Below are 17,173 nucleotides of genomic sequence, written 5' to 3'. Positions count from 1 at the left end.
AACTGTGTATTAGACTGCTCCTATTCTTGCAAGAATAAATACTTCTATTTTATATAATTTGACTCTGAGTGTCTCTTACGCAGTGATGTTTGTTTGAGATGAATTTTTGCCACAACAAATGATTCAGTGGCATTATTCGTTCGACGTGCGACTCTCACAGTGCATCATGGGTATTCTCTAGCCGTTGAGCGTACATCGGTTGTAGACTCGTTATTGCGGTGCATTGTGGGATTGAAGGAGTACACTCAATAACGTCCACTATGGTTTCGGACACCACTACAAATGGCTTTCCCCTCAAATAATGCCCTATTTAATACCCTCTTGGGTGCCATTAATCACTAATTAAGTTAATCCGTTGTTCATTTAGTTCCCTCGTTTGCCTCTTGTGTATTTATAGCCCTCAGTTTGTTCAATTATTTGTAGATAGATAGATAGATAGATAGATAGATAGATAGATAGATAGATAGATAGATAGATAGATAGATAGATAGATAGATAGATAGATAGATAGATAGATAGATAGATAGATAGATAGATAGATAGATAGATAGTGTTTGCTCCCACAAATTCTAAATGCACACCCCAGGTTGATATAGACTTTCACAATTAAATTTGTTTTGTTGAAAAACAAAAAACAAATTGGTTATAATTACTATGCTCTGAGTAAACACAAGCCAAACCTTAGATCCTGTTCAGTCTTGTCGAATTCGTGGACCTGAAAAACCACACCTGTTCTGGTTTTTTTTCTTTTTCTTTTGTCAACTCCCTTTGAGAATGTTTTGTACACTGGGACTCTTTTGAAATCTAAGTTCCACAGGGTAGGTGACACATAATGGAGGGCTGTAATATGACACCTATGTCAACACCCATGCAAATGCATTTAATACAGCTGACAAATAGTCCAAAAGACTAGTGTGATACAAACATTTTTTATTTTTTTCATTTGGCCAGACGTTTATATCAGGAAAAAAAAAATGCTTTTTGCAGTACAAAACAGTAATATTTACAAAATCATAAATGTTGAAAAATACTTGCAAAAATGAAAATACATTTAAAAAAAAAAAGAAAAAAAAAAGAACACATGACACATGACCACAGTAACAGTTAGAGAGGAAAATTTGATCATACTTGAGACATATTTTCAGATTAGCCTCCTTTAACTGCAGATTTTTTTTTTAAAGATGTGGTTCCTCATTGTCCTCGTTGTCTTTGTGTTGAATATATAAAAATTTAGAAAACTTGTAGCATCAGCGTTTCATTGACTGCTTTTCAAGTCCTCATGATACCTGCTGCAAACTCTTTTTGAGCCGCTACATCCTGGACAAACCAAGATTGTAAACATTATAGGCACTGTAGAGTCCATTTTAGAGTAGATCATTTACACAAAGTTTTTGCCAGAGGGTGCAGAGGCTTCAGAGCGAGGGGTAGCATTATATTTGGCGGTGTATTTTCCTGTTTCCTCTTTTGGTGGGCAGTTGCAGCAGAGCAAAGCTCCCCCGATGATCAACAGGGCGGCGGCCCCCCAGCCGATGTAAAGCGCTGCTCCCAGCTCTCTCTTTTGTGCTTCGTAAATCAAGGGGTTGTAGAAGTCCCGGATGATGACGTGGGTCGTCCAGCACACCGGGACCAGACACAGCACCCCAGCAATGATGAAAATCACACCGGCAGTGATACCGACCTTGGTTTTGGAGCTCTCGTCCTCAATGCAATTGGTGCATTTGCCACCAGCCATCGCCAGCATGATGCCCAGGATCCCAATCACGACTGCAATGATGGTGAGAGCGCGGGCGGCCTGAAGGTCTGAGCTGAGGGCCAGCATGGAGTCGTAGACTTTACACTGCATCTGTCCGGTGCTTTGCACGACGCAGCTCATCCAGATTCCCTCCCATGATATCTGTGCCGTGACGATGTTATTCCCAATGAAAGCTGTAACTTTCCACATGGGAAGAGCGCAGACCAAAATGACACCGACCCATCCTATGATGGCCAGGGCGATGCCCAGTAACTGAAGCCCAGCAGACACCATGACCTTTGTCTCTCTTTTTTTTGTTTTGAGGAGGCTCTCTTCGCACTGCTTACAGGTGTATGCCTCAGAGGGTGTGTGCTGATGCTTTAAAGAGCCTGTGTTGGAGGCGGGACTTTAACGAATTACCTGCTCTGCTGGTTTTGTGGTTACTGCATGGGATCCAACTGAACCTAGACTTGAATGAGTCATTCCCTTGACATTTTTTTCATTGCGGACACAGCACCTTATATGGTTTACTCTTTTGTTTACACTTCAAAATTTAAAAATATATAGCCTATGTAATAAAATCTATGGAGGGGTCTGTGAAATATATCAAGAACATGTGTACTGCACACGTAAGAAAAAAAATGCCTTTTTGGATAGAATTAAGGGACCAAAAGACAGGAAGTGCACCTGACAGGAAGTGATAAGATTATCATTTTTCCAGAAACACACACACACACATAAACAATATACTGGAAAATGTTATGTGATGATAATAAAAATGCTGGCAGTCGAAACTCGTCACTAAATAAACTAATATAAATAAATGTAAATTAATATAAACTAATATAAAACGTATTAATAAATTAAATTTCAAAATTACATCAATGATTATATTATTATTTATTATTTTAATTATAAAAATATTATATTTATTACATATTTATTTCATTTATCTCTTTTTTAAATTAAAATATTGAATTACATAAAATAGAAATATATTTAGATAGTGAATACAATAAATTATTTTTATTATGTTTTTATTGTATTTTTATTCTTAAACATATACTGAGTGGGTGTATGTAGGCATATATATATATATATATATATATATATATATAATATTTTACAATTAAGATAAATATACTGAATTAAAATTGGTGTAGGATTTAGCCTATACTTTTCAACTATTTTCACTGATTACAAAGAAACGGCAAGCAACACATTGGATTAAACATGACATTTTGAAGAAATACTAAATAGCCTATTTTCTTGTAAAACATAGTTAAACAATCTTTGTATTATTTACAACTTCAACAAATATTATTTGTGTGGGTTTTTGTTCTAGGAAAACACAGTAAGGACCTTGATAATATTTCTCTGTTTAAGTTAGTTTGCTCTCCCTAGGTCAACAAATATCAAGAAAGTGGCGGCTGGTTTCATATGACACAATAGAGCAGACGTGGAGATTTTAGGAATTTTTTCCGTAGCTTGTGGATCACTGACCATTATCTCATCGCACTCCGTTCAGGTCAAAGATATCTCAAGTAAAACTTTTTGCTTCTGGATATGACACATGACATGTAACAAATATGCTATATTTACAAAGTTTCTTACTCAGCACGCAATTCCCATGGCAAGTATTTCTCAAGAGTTCGCTGACGCTGTAGGGGAGGAGCCGCCCAAATGCACCTGTAGGCTACCCACCTGGAACTGGCCAAACTGGTTTCTGCCGGAGAACAGGTGAATGTTGACAATTTGCTTGGGCAAGACTGAACAGCTCAGATCGTTGCAGCAACAAGTCGGTTTAACTGACAATAACAGAGGAATAATAAAAGATCAAATTTATATAGGCTATTTATAGGCTAGCTACACTTGAAGATTATAAACGCGGCTCTATAGCAAGAATCACAGATGGCGTTGCACTGTGAACAACAAATATTTGAAAGGAACAAAAACATATCTTAACGGAAAATTGACAGTAGCCTAACGTTAATGTGATGTCAGGCAAAGGGTGTGTGTGTGTGTGTGTTTGTGTTTGTTTTCCTTGAGTGTTTAAATCTTCCCCTGTTTCAAATATCACATTCAGAAAAAATAACTTCGTTGGGACTGTTTCACATGGGATTGGTTCTGAGAAAGCTATAAGCCTTGAACTCTTTTATAGACTCACTCACCATAGAATGCTCAACCATTTCAACTGATGTGTGTTAATTATATTTGCAACATAAATATAAGCAACATAAAACGATGTAGGCCTACATTACATTTAAAAACACTTGTGATAGACTAGGCTACTCAAAAGTTAGTAATTCAGAAAGTAAACTTAGCCTATACAGTTTAATAATTGTAGGCCTAGGCCTACTTATAAGTCAACTGAATATTTCATTGTCACAATGAATGCCTAATGTGCTACATGTGTTTGGCAGATGTTTTGTATGGTAAATGTATGCCGACTAGTGGCTACATATTGCATTGGAAAGAAGTTTCAGACGAGTAGCTACAGTGAAGTGACGCAGCCTATCTGACGGACCTTTTCCGCGGTTTATTGATTTATTAGGCTAGTCATTTTCTATTACACAAATCGAATCTCGCAATGAGGGTCGGGTTTTTACCTGTCCTTGTTTAACAACCAGGAACTGGAAGGGGAAAACTTACAATAAAACAAATAACGTGATGTCTGAGGCAACTCGTGTTCAGAAAGTTTTTCTGTTAGTCTCTGTAACGTTTTACTTTGGTTTATATTTTAATAATAGGTTTTTCTTGAATGTTTCTTAAATGTTAGTAATTAAAAAGCAACATTGTGAAATGTTGAAAATGTTTTGTAGTACTTGCTGGTTCGTGGATGTAGAGAAGCAATTCAACCTGTAACCAAAAAGAAAAAAAAAGAAATAATAGCCTACTCAGGAAATAATTAGGATACAAAAATGTCAAAAGTGGTGGCCAATGGAGTGCCACAGGAAGCACTGGCCACTCCCCCTCTGTCCATTTAAGAGAACAACATCTTCCCACTGAAACTCGTTAATCATGACCACTGCCGTGCCTCACAGAAACTCATTTAAATATAGCCTAATCAGTGTTCTCTGAGAGGAAGTATACGCCAACACACTGCCGATGATGTCATACTCGCCTATCAAACACAGACCGGTTTCGGTCTGTCTTGTAAAAACTTGGCAATAACTATTTCTTCTTCTCTTTTATTTTTTACTTCACATAAAATGTTATATGGGTTTGGGATTTTGTGCTACAACACTTTTCAATATCTTTCTTTAGCTTCAGGCTCTCTGGGTTTTATCTTTGAGAACCGTATTGCCATTTTATTGAATGTCCAGTAAAATGTTTATCAAGTTACTTGTGTCAAATAGATTATTTATCAACTTGGTGGATTAATCAAACGCTTACTGGCTCAGATGCCAGTGATGTATTTACACTCAAAATCTCCCACGCACATTCACTGCAATGCAAGTGTTGTCCCTGTAAACAGTGTAACTGCTTTACTGATGTATTAAACAGGCGACCCCTTCTCTCTTATGTTGCTGTCTTATCAGGAATGCATAATTAGTTAATGTTGTTTAGTAAATACACAAATCCTTTATCAGAGATAAAAAAAACGAGTATAAACTAATACAACATAAAACTAATAGCTATGTACTGTAGAGTAAATAAAGTTCTGATTATTAATTTGATGTGGAAAAAATGACACAATGATAATTAGCAGCACAAGTGTCACTCACAAGAGTATTCTCATATCCAACATTGTCACATACTCCTGCTTTCATAAGTGTGTGTACACATCTGAAGAATCGTGTCTTTTTCTCCCAAGTAAACAAAGCTTGAACTGTAGGCTACTACAGATACTGACATAATATAATGGGTTACCACAATATCACTTTACTGGTCTCTCTCAGCAGTTTTGCATTTTTTAAACTGAAACTTGCGCTTTAATTTCTCCTAAAAACAGCATTGTCTAACTTACTTAATTACGCATATGAATGTAGCCTATCATTTTCTTATAATTTCACTTACTTTTTTTGGGGGGGTTATGTCACTTAAATGTAATACTTTACTTTCAACCAGGAAATGGAGATCTGAAATTCTCTAAATACATACATGTTTTATGGCTAGACTTTATGGCCTGTAATCGCAGGTGACCTAGATTGATACCAGGACTTTGAATTCAGTAGTTAGTATGTTTAAGTATACTGCTTACTGCTTAAGAAGTGAGACAGCATAAATCTCTATTTTATTTCATTGAGTAAGTTTATCAACAATAACAGAAATATTAATTTGATTAGATTGAACAGATACTGCTTATTTTAAGTTTCCAGGCATTTTCCATATCCCTTGTAGCTCTTACGCCTTTACATATTAAGAAACATATAAATGGAATTTTGGCTCTTTTAGGACAACAACTGTGAGATGTGTAAACTGTGATATATATCTATATTTTTATAGATAATGTATAGGCTATTTTTGAGTGAACTACTTCTTTAAGACTTCAGTATGCATGCATAATGGCCTAAACTAAGATGTTTACATTGGTGTTGTCAATGATTGTCCATTAAAGAGCAATTTTTACACATCTATGATGGGTTATCTATTAACATCGGTAAACAGTCCCAACCTTTGGTTTAAACAAACTTTTACCGGAGGCTACATTGTCTAAGTGCTACACAGAGAGCAGCTCCCCTTTTTATGAGGGCGCTAACCAATACTAAGATCGCGCCTTATCATCTGATGTCAGAACCCAGGTAACTCAGCCCTTTTTCTCAGAACAAGGGGGAAATTTCTACCAGGACAGAACATTCCAGCCGTCCTTGAAGAGGAGATTCAGTGTGTCAACACCCACCTCCATGCTTGAATGGTCCTTTGGTGATTTTGGAGATTCCTGATGTAATTGTCTCAAGGACTTCTACAGACGAAGTAAAAGCCTCAGTGAACAGAGAGAGCACAAGAGAGATCCAAGCGAATTTGAAAGCAGAAAGTGCGGAGACATGGCAGCTTTTGGTTTGGAGTTAATAGGCGTCACGCTCTCGGTTCTTGGCTGGCTTCTCAGCATTGTGAGCTGTGCTTTGCCCATGTGGAGGGTCACGGCATTCATCGGCACCAATATCGTCACAGCACAGGTGTACTGGGAGGGAATCTGGATGAGCTGTGTGGTTCAGAGTACCGGACAGATGCAGTGTAAAGTCTACGACTCTATGTTGGCTCTTCCTGCAGACCTACAGGCAGCCCGCGCTCTGGTGGTGGTGGCCATCATCGTGGGTGTCCTAGCGCTCTTTGTCGCTATAGTGGGGGCCAAGTGCACCAACTGCATTGAGGATGAAGGGGCCAAAGCTCGTGTGATGATCAGCTCTGGTGCCGCCTTCATAACCGCTGCGGTCATGCAGCTTATTCCCGTGTCCTGGTCAGCAAACACCGTTATTTTGGAGTTCTACAGCCCGGTTGTTCCAGAAGCACAGAAGATGGAAATAGGGGCTTCGCTGTACCTTGGCTGGGCCGCGGCGGCTCTGTTGCTGGTCGGAGGCTCCATTCTGTGCTGCAGTTGCCCACCTAAAGATGAGACAAGGTACCCGCCACAGAGTCGTATAGCGTACTCAGCCCACCACTCAGTGGCTCCAAGCACCTACAACAAGAGAGATTATGTCTGAGGACCTCTGAGGACTTTTGAGTTCTACGGTCAGTCTTTCATAGAAAGATAATTGTGACCATATGGGTTGGAGGTAACTCAAAATCTTGTTTACTTTTTCTCCCATGTGAACATTTCTACATGCCTTTGTTTTGTTCATTGTCCATTGTCACTCCACAATTTGTTAACATATTTTATTTTATTTGTTAGCCTATTTTAGCATATTTTAGCAAAGTTGTATAAATCATCTGGTATGTTTTAAATCAAATTGTCAGTTGTTTCATAAAGGGAAAAAGTCAGTGGTTTTATTTTTGTAGTCTTGTGTGTTTTTATTTACTATTTTTGCTTTATTTTCTTTGACAGTTTTTACACTTTTAACAAAGTTGTTCGGGAATGAATATTTTTTATACTTTCACTTAAAATAATAAAAATGGACTATCTACTAATGACTCAAAACTAAATGGAAAATCTTGTGTTGTACCAATATGTTTATACTTTGCTTAAATTGTAATCAACTCTGTTAATGTTTAGTTGTGTTTAATGTTTATTTCAGTGGCGTTCTCATTCTTATTCATTGAAACTCTTTAGCAATGAACAACAGCCACATCTTTTGTTTCTATATGTGTACGTGTTAAAAAATACAGTAAAGTGGATTTGAGAGACACAAACACGAGACTGGATTCAAGCCCTAAGTTCAAGTTCCACTGGACAACACAACAGAGAAACAATGAGACTATGTGCAGGCACCTCCCAAAGTTTCATCAGATTAAAAATATTGTGCACATTTGTGTGTTTGCGGTTCTGTTTAATCACTGAATAATTAGAATAACTATATATTTGAATAAGTATAACTGAATTATAATTGAATTCCTGATTATTATTAAAAACACAAATATATTAAACCTGTATGTCTTCATTTCAGATATTTTATCATTTGTTGAGTTTGATCATTTATTAAGAGATTTCCACACTGAGCGCTTAACCCTGGGTAAGGGCCCTATCTTTTAAGCAACGTTTTAATTGAAATGTTGAAAGATGGTTAGAATGGTAACAGTGTAAAACAGTGGGGTGCTATAATGTTTCAGTAACCCTTCATAAACGTTATATTTTCTTACACTTTGTACTTGTACGTCACAGAAATGTTCACTTGTCTAAAAAAATAATGACGTGCAGCGATGGAATATACATAAACTGAGGTGAAAAGACTACATTTGTTTAAACCATTGTTGGTTTTGAGCAATTTAAACAGTTACAGTGTATTTATGTGGAGAAATTTTTCAGTCAAGAGGTTTTTAAAACCGTCACGCCCCAGTCACTATACTGTATTTGTCCAGTCAATATAATTGACCTCATAAATACACAAATAAGAATTTTAAAGTCACCATGATATCAAAATGGACAATTCTTATTCTTTTTTATGGAACATTTTTAGTATTTATTATGTATACTGGCACAAGGGATGGACAACCTGTCACTCACCAGTGTTGGGGAAAGTTACTTTAAAAAGTTATGCGTTACAATATTGTGTTACTCCCTAAAAAGTAAGTAATCACGTTACTTAGTTACTTTTAATGGAAAGTAATGTGTTACGTTACTTTTTCTCACCTGGGCTGGGCTTGCTTTGTTTTTTAATACAATTTATTAAAAAAAGTTTTTTTTTTTAGTTCTGTTTTTAAATGTAAACGCCCTTTCACATCAAAAGTGAAATGAATAAGCCTAAAGCTGAAATGAAATGCAAAATCACGCCTGTACAGACGGTGCAGCTCAAACAAACCTTTCAGCTGTGCTGACATTCTGATTGTAGAAGAATCGGATGCAGAAGAAGAACGTTTAAAACTTACTTCAGCATATAAAAACCAAAACATGTAACACACGTGATGTTTATATAAAGTTATTTTTGCTTATTATGGCTGAATTGGATCATCGAAGGTCAGCAGCAAAGACATTGATTAATAAAGTGAGATTAAATACATAAAGTACATTTGTGTAATTTAGCATTTAATTATTGCAGGTTTGCGTAATATTTGAGTTTGCATTTCAATATTTTTTATTTTGAGGAATACTAAATCTGTTTTTGTGCAAGTGAGCCGAGTAAATTGATCACATTTAGTCTAAAACTACAATGTTTACACTATGCACAACGCTTCTGCACTTACTCCCAATTTCTCTCAACATAGGAACAGATAAGGTGTCAGTCTATATATAGGAAAACAAGTAACTTATTGCGTTACTTATTTGGCAAGATATTTTATTGTAAATTTAAAGGTATTGCGTTACTTACTAGTTATTTGAAAAAAGTAATCTGATTACATAACTCATGTTACTTGTAATGCATTACCCACAACACTTGTCACTCACAATGGTCCAACGATCCAATTAATTCCCGATGGGCAAAATCAAGTCCTCCCTACATTTTTTCTTGTCCGAAAAACCATTTGAATGAGGTAACCAAAAATTTTATGTTAACTAAAATATTTTTTTTATTATACAAATCATAGAAAAGCCAATTCTAAGAATTACAGAATGACTTAGCATATAATTTGCAATAAATAAATAATTAAATACATACTTTGCAGTGTTATTGCTATTACCGCTTAGTTGACAAAATCTGGCTAAGGGGGAAAGGGAGGCCTAAACTTTTTATAGTTTATCATTTTTGGAAGACATATTTTCAATGTTTCTGACAAACGTGCAGGCTTTTTAATGCAACTGCCGCTAATCACAGCACTCCTCAGTTGAAATGAAAGATCATTTCCTAATAACATTTGAGAGTTGTTTCCACAGCATGCTAATAGCTTTAAAGACATCTTATAATTCAGACACTAATATAGCCTCTTAGTTACATCACCAAAGCTCATTTCCCCCTGTTTTATGATGCTGGAGACTAAGAAGAGGAGAAAGAATCAACAATAACAAGTTACAATGGATTATTCTCTGTTAAAATCCCAATGACCAATATAAAGTCAGTCAATAAAATTCATTAACCAATGCTATCGTGAATCCTAAGAAAGTTTCAGATCCAATGCGACATCACTAATGGATTCAGTGTGAAATATTATCCCTCTTTTCCACCCCATTGATTATTGACCTGTGCTTCCAGGTTCTTTTTCCTGACTGAGCCTGTTTCTCTTCGCACAAAGTAAGTAGGAATTGGATTTCCAACGAAAGAAAAAACCAACGCATTGTTCATCTCCCCCGCAGTGGCAATAGCAGGCAGGTGACGTGTACAAACCTGTATTACATCCACCTATGTCATCAAGCTAAGATCCTCCTCCAGTGCACCTGTCTCTTTGGGAATATAAAGGCTGCTTGGCTTCAAAGCACCTTCACAGGCTACACAAAGACAGGAAGCATTGGGAGGCTTACATCTATATTGACGTCTCAGCACTTGGTAAATGATCTTCCACCCTTTTTAAAACTTCTAAAGTACTGCTTTTATGTGTGTATGAAATTCATTACTAACCAATTTCTCCTTTTCCTAGGTAAAAAAAAAGTTCACCTAACAGGCATCATGTCGATGGGAATGGAGATCGGGGGCATTGCCCTGGGCATTATCGGCTGGATCATTAGCATTGTCGCTTGCGCTCTCCCTATGTGGCGTGTCTCTGCCTTCGTTGGCGCAAACATCGTCACCGCACAAAACATCTGGGAAGGTTTGTGGATGAATTGTGTTGTACAGAGCACCGGACAGATGCAGTGCAAGATCTATGACTCCATGCTAACACTGTCGCAGGACATGCAGGCGTCCAGAGCCATGTCGATCATCGCCATCATCTTGGCCATTCTGGGCGTGATGATCTCCATCATGGGCGCCAAATGCACCAATTGTATCGAGGATGAAGCAGCCAAGGCTACAGTCATGATCGTCTCCGGCATCCTGTTCATTCTTGCCGGCATCCTGGAGCTCATTCCAGCGGCTTGGGTTGCAAACCTAATCATTCGTGATTTCCACAACCCGTTACTGCCCGCCGATCAGCAAAGAGAGATCGGGGCATCCATCTACATAGGGCTTGCTGCTGCTGTTCTGTTACTGATTGGAGGAGCATTGCTGTGCTGCACCTGTCCTCCACGGGAGAAGAACCCACCGAGAATTGTCCACTCCGCTCCACGCTCTACTAATGGTGGATATGACAGGAAAACTAAATGGAAAATCTTGTGTTGTACCAATATGTTTATACTTTGCTTAAATTGTAATCTACTCTGTTAATGTTTAGTTGTGTTTAATGTTTATTTCAGTGGCGTTCTCATTCTTATTCATTGAAACTCTTTAGCAATGAACAACAGCCACATCTTTTTTTTCTATATGTGTACGTGTTAAAAAATACAGTACAAGTGGATTTGAGAGACACAAACACGAGACTGGATTCAAGCCCTAAGTTCAAGTTCCACTGGACAACACAACAGAGAAACAATGAGACTATGTGCAGGCACCTCCCAAAGTTTCATCAGATTAAATATATTGTGCACATTTGCGTGTTTGCGGTTCTGTTTAATCACTGAATAATTAGAATAACTATATATTTGAATAAGTATAACTGAATTATAATTGAATTCCTGATTATTATTAAAAACACAAATATATTAAACCTGTATGTCTTCATTTCAGATATTTTATCATTTGTTGAGTTTGATAATTTATTAAGAGATTTCCACACTGAGCGCTTAACCCTGGGTAAGGGCCCTATCTTTTAAGCAACGTTTTAATTGAAATGTTGAAAGATGTTTAGAATGGTAACAGTGTAAAACAGTGGGGTGCTATAATGTTTCAGTAACCCTTCATAAACGTTATATTTTCTTACACTTTGTACTTGTACGTCACAGAAATGTTCACTTGTCTAAAAAAATAATGACGTGCAGCGATGGAATATACGTAAACTGAGGTGAAAAGACTACATTTGTTTAAACCATTGTAGGTTTTGAGCAATTTAAACAGTTACAGTGTATTTATGTGGAGAAATTTTTCAGTCAAGAGGTTTTTAAAACCGTCACGCCCCAGTCACTATACTGTGTTTGTCCAGTCAATATTATTGACCTCATAAATACACAAATAAGAATTTTAAAGTCACCATGATATCAAAATGGACAATTCTTATTCTTTTTTATGGAACATTTTTAGTATTTATTATGTATACTGGCACAAGGGATGGACAACCTGTCACTCACCAGTGTTGGGGAAAGTTACTTTAAAAAGTTATGCGTTACAATATTGTGTTACTCCCTAAAAAGTAAGTAATCACGTTACTTAGTTACTTTTAATGGAAAGTAATGTGTTACGTTACTTTTTCTCACCTGGGCTGGGCTTGCTTTGTTTTTTAATACAATTTATTAAAAAAGTTTTTTTTTTAGTTCTGTTTTTAAATGTAAACGCCCTTTCACATCAAAAGTGAAATGAATAAGCCTAAAGCTGAAATGAAATGCAAAATCACGCCTGTACAGACGGTGCAGCTCAAACAAACCTTTACATTCTGCTTGTAGAAGAATCGGATGCAGAAGAAGAACGTTTAAAACTTACTTCAGCATATAAAAACCAAAAAATGTAACACACGTGATGTTTATATAAAGTCATTTTTGCTTATTATGGCTGAATTGGATCATCGAAGGTCAGCAGCAAAGACATTGATTAATAAAGTGAGATTAAATACATATAATTTAACATTTAATCATTGCAGGTTTGCGTAATATTTGAGTTTGCATTTCAATATTTTTATTTTGAGAAATACTAAATCTGTTTTTGTGCAAGTGAGCCGAGTAAATTGCTCACATTTAGTCTAAAACTACAATGTTTACACTATGCACAACGCCTCTGCACTCTCTCTTACCAATTTCTCTCAACATGGGAACAGATAAGGTGTCAGTCTATATATAGGAAAACAAGTAACTTGCGTTACTTATTTGGAAAGATATTTTATTGTAAATTTAAAGGTATTGCGTTACTTACTAGTTATTTACGTTATTAGTTATATACGTAACTCATGTTACTTGTAATGCATTACCCCCAACACTTGTCACTCACAATGGTCCAACGATCCAATTAATTCCCGATGGGCAAAATCAAGTCCTCCCTACATTTTTTTCTTGTCCGAAAAACCATTTGAATGAGGTAACCAAAAATGTTATGTTAACTAAAATATATATTTTTTTATTATACAAATCATTCTAAGAATTACAGAATGACTTAGCATATAATTTGCAATAAATAAATAATTAAATACATAGACTTAGCAGTGTTATTGCTATTACCGCTTAGTTGACATAATTTGGCTAAGGGGGAAAGGGAGGCCTAAACTTTTTATAGTTTATAATTTTTGGAAGACATATTTTCAATGTTTCTGACAAACGTGCAGGCTTTTTAATGCAACTGCCGCTAATCACAGCACTCCTCAGTTGAAATGAAAGATCATTTCCTAATAACATTTGAGAGTTGTTTCCACAGCATGCTAATAGCTTTAAAGACATCTTATAATTCAGACACTAATATATCCGCTTAGTTACATCACCAAAGCTCATTTCCCCCTGTTTTATGATGCTGAAGACTAAGAAGAGGAGAAAGAATCAACAATAACAAGTTACAATGGATTATTCTCTGTTAAAATCCCAATGACCAATATAAAGTCAGTCAATAAAATTCATTAACCAATGCTATCGTGAATCCTAAGAAAGTTTGAGATCCAATGCGACATCACTAATGGATTCAGTGTGAAATATTATCCCTCTTTTCCACCCCATTGATTATTGACCTGTGCTTCCAGGTTCTTTTTCCTGACTGAACCTGTTTCTCTTCGCACAAAGTAAGTAGGAATTGGATTTCCAACGAAAGAAAAAAACAACGCATTGTTCATCTCCCCCGCAGTGGCAATAGCAGGCAGGTGACGTGTACAAACCTGTATTACATCCACCTATGTCATCAAGCTAAGATCCTCCTCCAGTGCACCTGTCTCTTTGGGAATATAAAGGCTGCTTGGCTTCAAAGCACCTTCACAGGCTACACAAAGACAGGAAGCATTGGGAGGCTTACATCTATATTGACGTCTCAGCACTTGGTAAATGATCTTCCACCCTTTTTAAAACTTCTAAAGTACTGCTTTTATGTGTGTATGAAATTCATTACTAACCAATTTCTCCTTTTCCTAGGTAAAAAAAAAGTTCACCTAACAGGCATCATGTCGATGGGAATGGAGATCGGGGGCATTGCCCTGGGCATTATCGGCTGGATCATTAGCATTGTCGCTTGCGCTCTCCCTATGTGGCGTGTCTCTGCCTTCGTTGGCGCAAACATCGTCACCGCACAAAACATCTGGGAAGGTTTGTGGATGAATTGTGTTGTACAGAGCACCGGACAGATGCAGTGCAAGATCTACGACTCCATGCTAGCACTGTCGCAGGACATGCAGGCGTCCAGAGCCATGTCGATCATCGCCATCATCTTGGCCATTCTGGGCGTGATGATCTCCATCATGGGCGCCAAATGCACCAATTGTATCGAGGATGAAGCAGTCAAGGCTAAAGTCATGATCGTCTCCGGCATCCTGTTCATTCTTGCCGGCATCCTGGAGCTCATTCCAGCGGCTTGGGTTGCAAACCAAATCATTCGTGATTTCTACAACCCGTTACTGCCCTCCGCTCAGCAAAGAGAGATCGGGGCATCCATCTACATAGGGTTTGCTGCTGCTGTTCTGTTACTGATTGGAGGAGCATTGCTGTGCTGCACCTGTCCTCCACGGGAGAAGAACTACAAGCCACCGAGAATGGGCTACTCCGCTCCACGCTCTACTAATGGTGGATATGACAGGAAGGACTATGTTTAAAACATTGGTTTCTTGTAGCGAAAAAAAAAACAAAGAGGAAAGATTTGAAGATCTCACACAAAGGGTGAAGATACTTCTCAAAGGACTCCGCAATGAAGGGTCATACGATGCTGTCAATATTTGCTTTTCGTCTGACTGGTGTGTGTGTGTGTGTGTGTGTTAAGGGCTGGTTTTGTAGCTTTACTTTTTAGGGATTTTTGTGTTTATACATTTCCTGTTTGATATTATTTTATTTGCTGTTGTTTAAATGTGCCCATTTTTTGTTCAACTGTTGTCCTTTTTTGTTTCATGTCATACCTAAATGCATAACTGGTGTCAAAATGTATTCTTTGCTTTGTGTAAGGAAACTTCAATAAGTAGAGCTGTGCAAATTTTTTATTAAAGTGGTCGGCTCTTTCATCTGATGGCTTGTCTATCGCAAATCTATGTAGACAGGAAGAGGAAGACTTTAGCTCTTTACATGTATTTGCTTAGGAAAATTCCACTGGGCACAGAAACGGAATATATATATATATTTTTTTTTTCTTTTAGGCTTCAGTTGTGTCTATTCTTGAGGACATCAAGTTTTTCTTTTGTACAATTGTTTTATTATGTACAATTGTTTTATTATATTTTCTACAGAGATTAAAGATTGAATGCATTTCATAACCATTTTATTACTGTGACTAATATTTGTCAGTTGTATTGCTTTTATACTATCAACATTGATTGTGGAAATATGAAATAGTACAACAGCTGGTAAATAAAACAAATGTTACAGCATACAAAAGACTGTTGGAGTGGTTGTACCTGTTTGGCCTTTTGTTCTACAATTGGGGCAGTAATGTGAAGACACGTTCTGAGAGAGACCACTCAGCATACAAACCTTATGCAAGCTGTACTGTTTGCCATTGGTGGTGGCTGACAGATCCGACAAAAAACAGTCTGAATAAATGGCAAGGGAAAGTAGGATGGGGATTGAAAAGTACATTTATAAGGCACAAAATGTTTTGTTTACTATATGTACAGTACATCTGTTTTTTTTATTCCATTGTAATTTCAACATAACTGCAATAAAAACAGAATTCCCAGCAATTTAGGTTCTGGGAACGTTCTGGGAACGTCAGTTTTTGGTTCCCAGAACGTTCCTAGAACTTTCCCTTAAGGTTAGGGGAACGTTCCCGGAACGTTCTCCTTACGTTATAAAAATGGAACCTAAAAATAACCTACATGGAACGTTCCTATAACGTTCTTGTTTGGTTCCCAAAAAAAATAACCTCATGGGACCATTCGGGAACGTTAGGGGAACGTTCTGTGTTTGCTGGGTTAATGCTCTAAGTGTTGATTAGATCCATCTAGCTGATACATATTGGGCAGCAAACAAAACATCAAGGAAGTTTGAGCTTTTAGATTTGGAGCTTTGGATTAAAAATTAAATTCCACACACCGCATTAAGCACAAGTTGCATTATTCTTGGTAAAAGGGAGACTTAGATTGAAACATAGATTGAAACAGAGACTCTTGGTTATGAATTATATTGCAAAGTCAGGCAACATGCCATGAAACCATGGTAAGTTGCAAACACATAACCCTAAGGGATATTAACACAAGCCAACATTCTATAATGCTGTTCCCATAGAGACAATGCTTCTCAGGGATACGCCTTCTTCTCCACCTGTTAGAGGGGGGAGGGGAACTCCGCGTAGGAAAATGACTCACCTGGTGTGTTTGCTGTAAAGTTTCCTTGCAATTCAATCCTGAATTGAATTCTCATCTAGTGTAAATATACAGAACATATATATGATTATTCATTTTTACGTGCAGCAAACAGTATTGTGCGTTTTTTTATTTAAGAAAGCCATTGTTAACAACAGTAAGTAGCCTATTAAATAAATGCTGTTTTTTGGTGTAGAGAATGAGGAAGAGTTTAAAAGTTAGGTAAAAGTGTTTTTTACTGAACAAATTATTTAGAGAGATCATTTTAACGATCAATTTCAGGACAAAGAAAACAAGACAAACAAAGAGATTAACTAG

At 37.0% G+C, this 17,173-nt stretch overlaps 4 protein-coding genes across 4 annotated transcripts; 3 read left to right on the top strand and 1 right to left on the bottom strand.

Annotated features, from left to right (window-relative positions):
- Nucleotides 1-1,224: 1,224 nt before the first annotated feature.
- On the bottom strand, nt 1,225-2,088 carry cldnb (claudin b). Its single transcript, XM_056237074.1, has one exon. It carries the CDS (start codon nt 2,024-2,026, stop codon nt 1,379-1,381), a length of 648 nt encoding a protein of 215 aa, XP_056093049.1. The 5' UTR covers nt 2,027-2,088; the 3' UTR covers nt 1,225-1,378.
- A 4,291-nt stretch (nt 2,089-6,379) lies between these two features.
- On the top strand, nt 6,380-7,592 carry cldn3d (claudin 3d). The gene has a single exon (XM_056237082.1). The coding sequence runs from the start codon at nt 6,721-6,723 to the stop codon at nt 7,375-7,377; it is 657 nt and encodes a 218-aa protein (XP_056093057.1). The 5' UTR covers nt 6,380-6,720; the 3' UTR covers nt 7,378-7,592.
- Nucleotides 7,593-10,821: 3,229 nt separating this feature from the next.
- Nucleotides 10,822-11,616, top strand: LOC130072114 (claudin-4-like). The gene is made up of 2 exons (XM_056237063.1): nt 10,822-11,510; nt 11,592-11,616. The coding sequence occupies exons 1-2, from the start codon at nt 10,867-10,869 to the stop codon at nt 11,614-11,616; spliced, it is 669 nt and encodes a 222-aa protein (XP_056093038.1). The 5' UTR covers nt 10,822-10,866.
- A 2,849-nt stretch (nt 11,617-14,465) lies between these two features.
- LOC130072147 (claudin-3-like) lies at nt 14,466-15,427 on the top strand. The gene has a single exon (XM_056237104.1). The coding sequence runs from the start codon at nt 14,516-14,518 to the stop codon at nt 15,158-15,160; it is 645 nt and encodes a 214-aa protein (XP_056093079.1). The 5' UTR covers nt 14,466-14,515; the 3' UTR covers nt 15,161-15,427.
- Nucleotides 15,428-17,173: the final 1,746 nt, after the last annotated feature.

This window comes from Rhinichthys klamathensis, unplaced genomic scaffold, assembly GCF_029890125.1.
Source record: "Rhinichthys klamathensis goyatoka isolate OS25496 unplaced genomic scaffold, OSU_Roscu_1.1 h1tg000477l_1, whole genome shotgun sequence".
Classification (NCBI taxonomy): Eukaryota; Metazoa; Chordata; class Actinopteri; order Cypriniformes; family Leuciscidae; genus Rhinichthys; species Rhinichthys klamathensis.
Note: the sequence above shows the minus strand (reverse complement) of the source record. Positions and strands in the feature narration are given on the sequence as shown.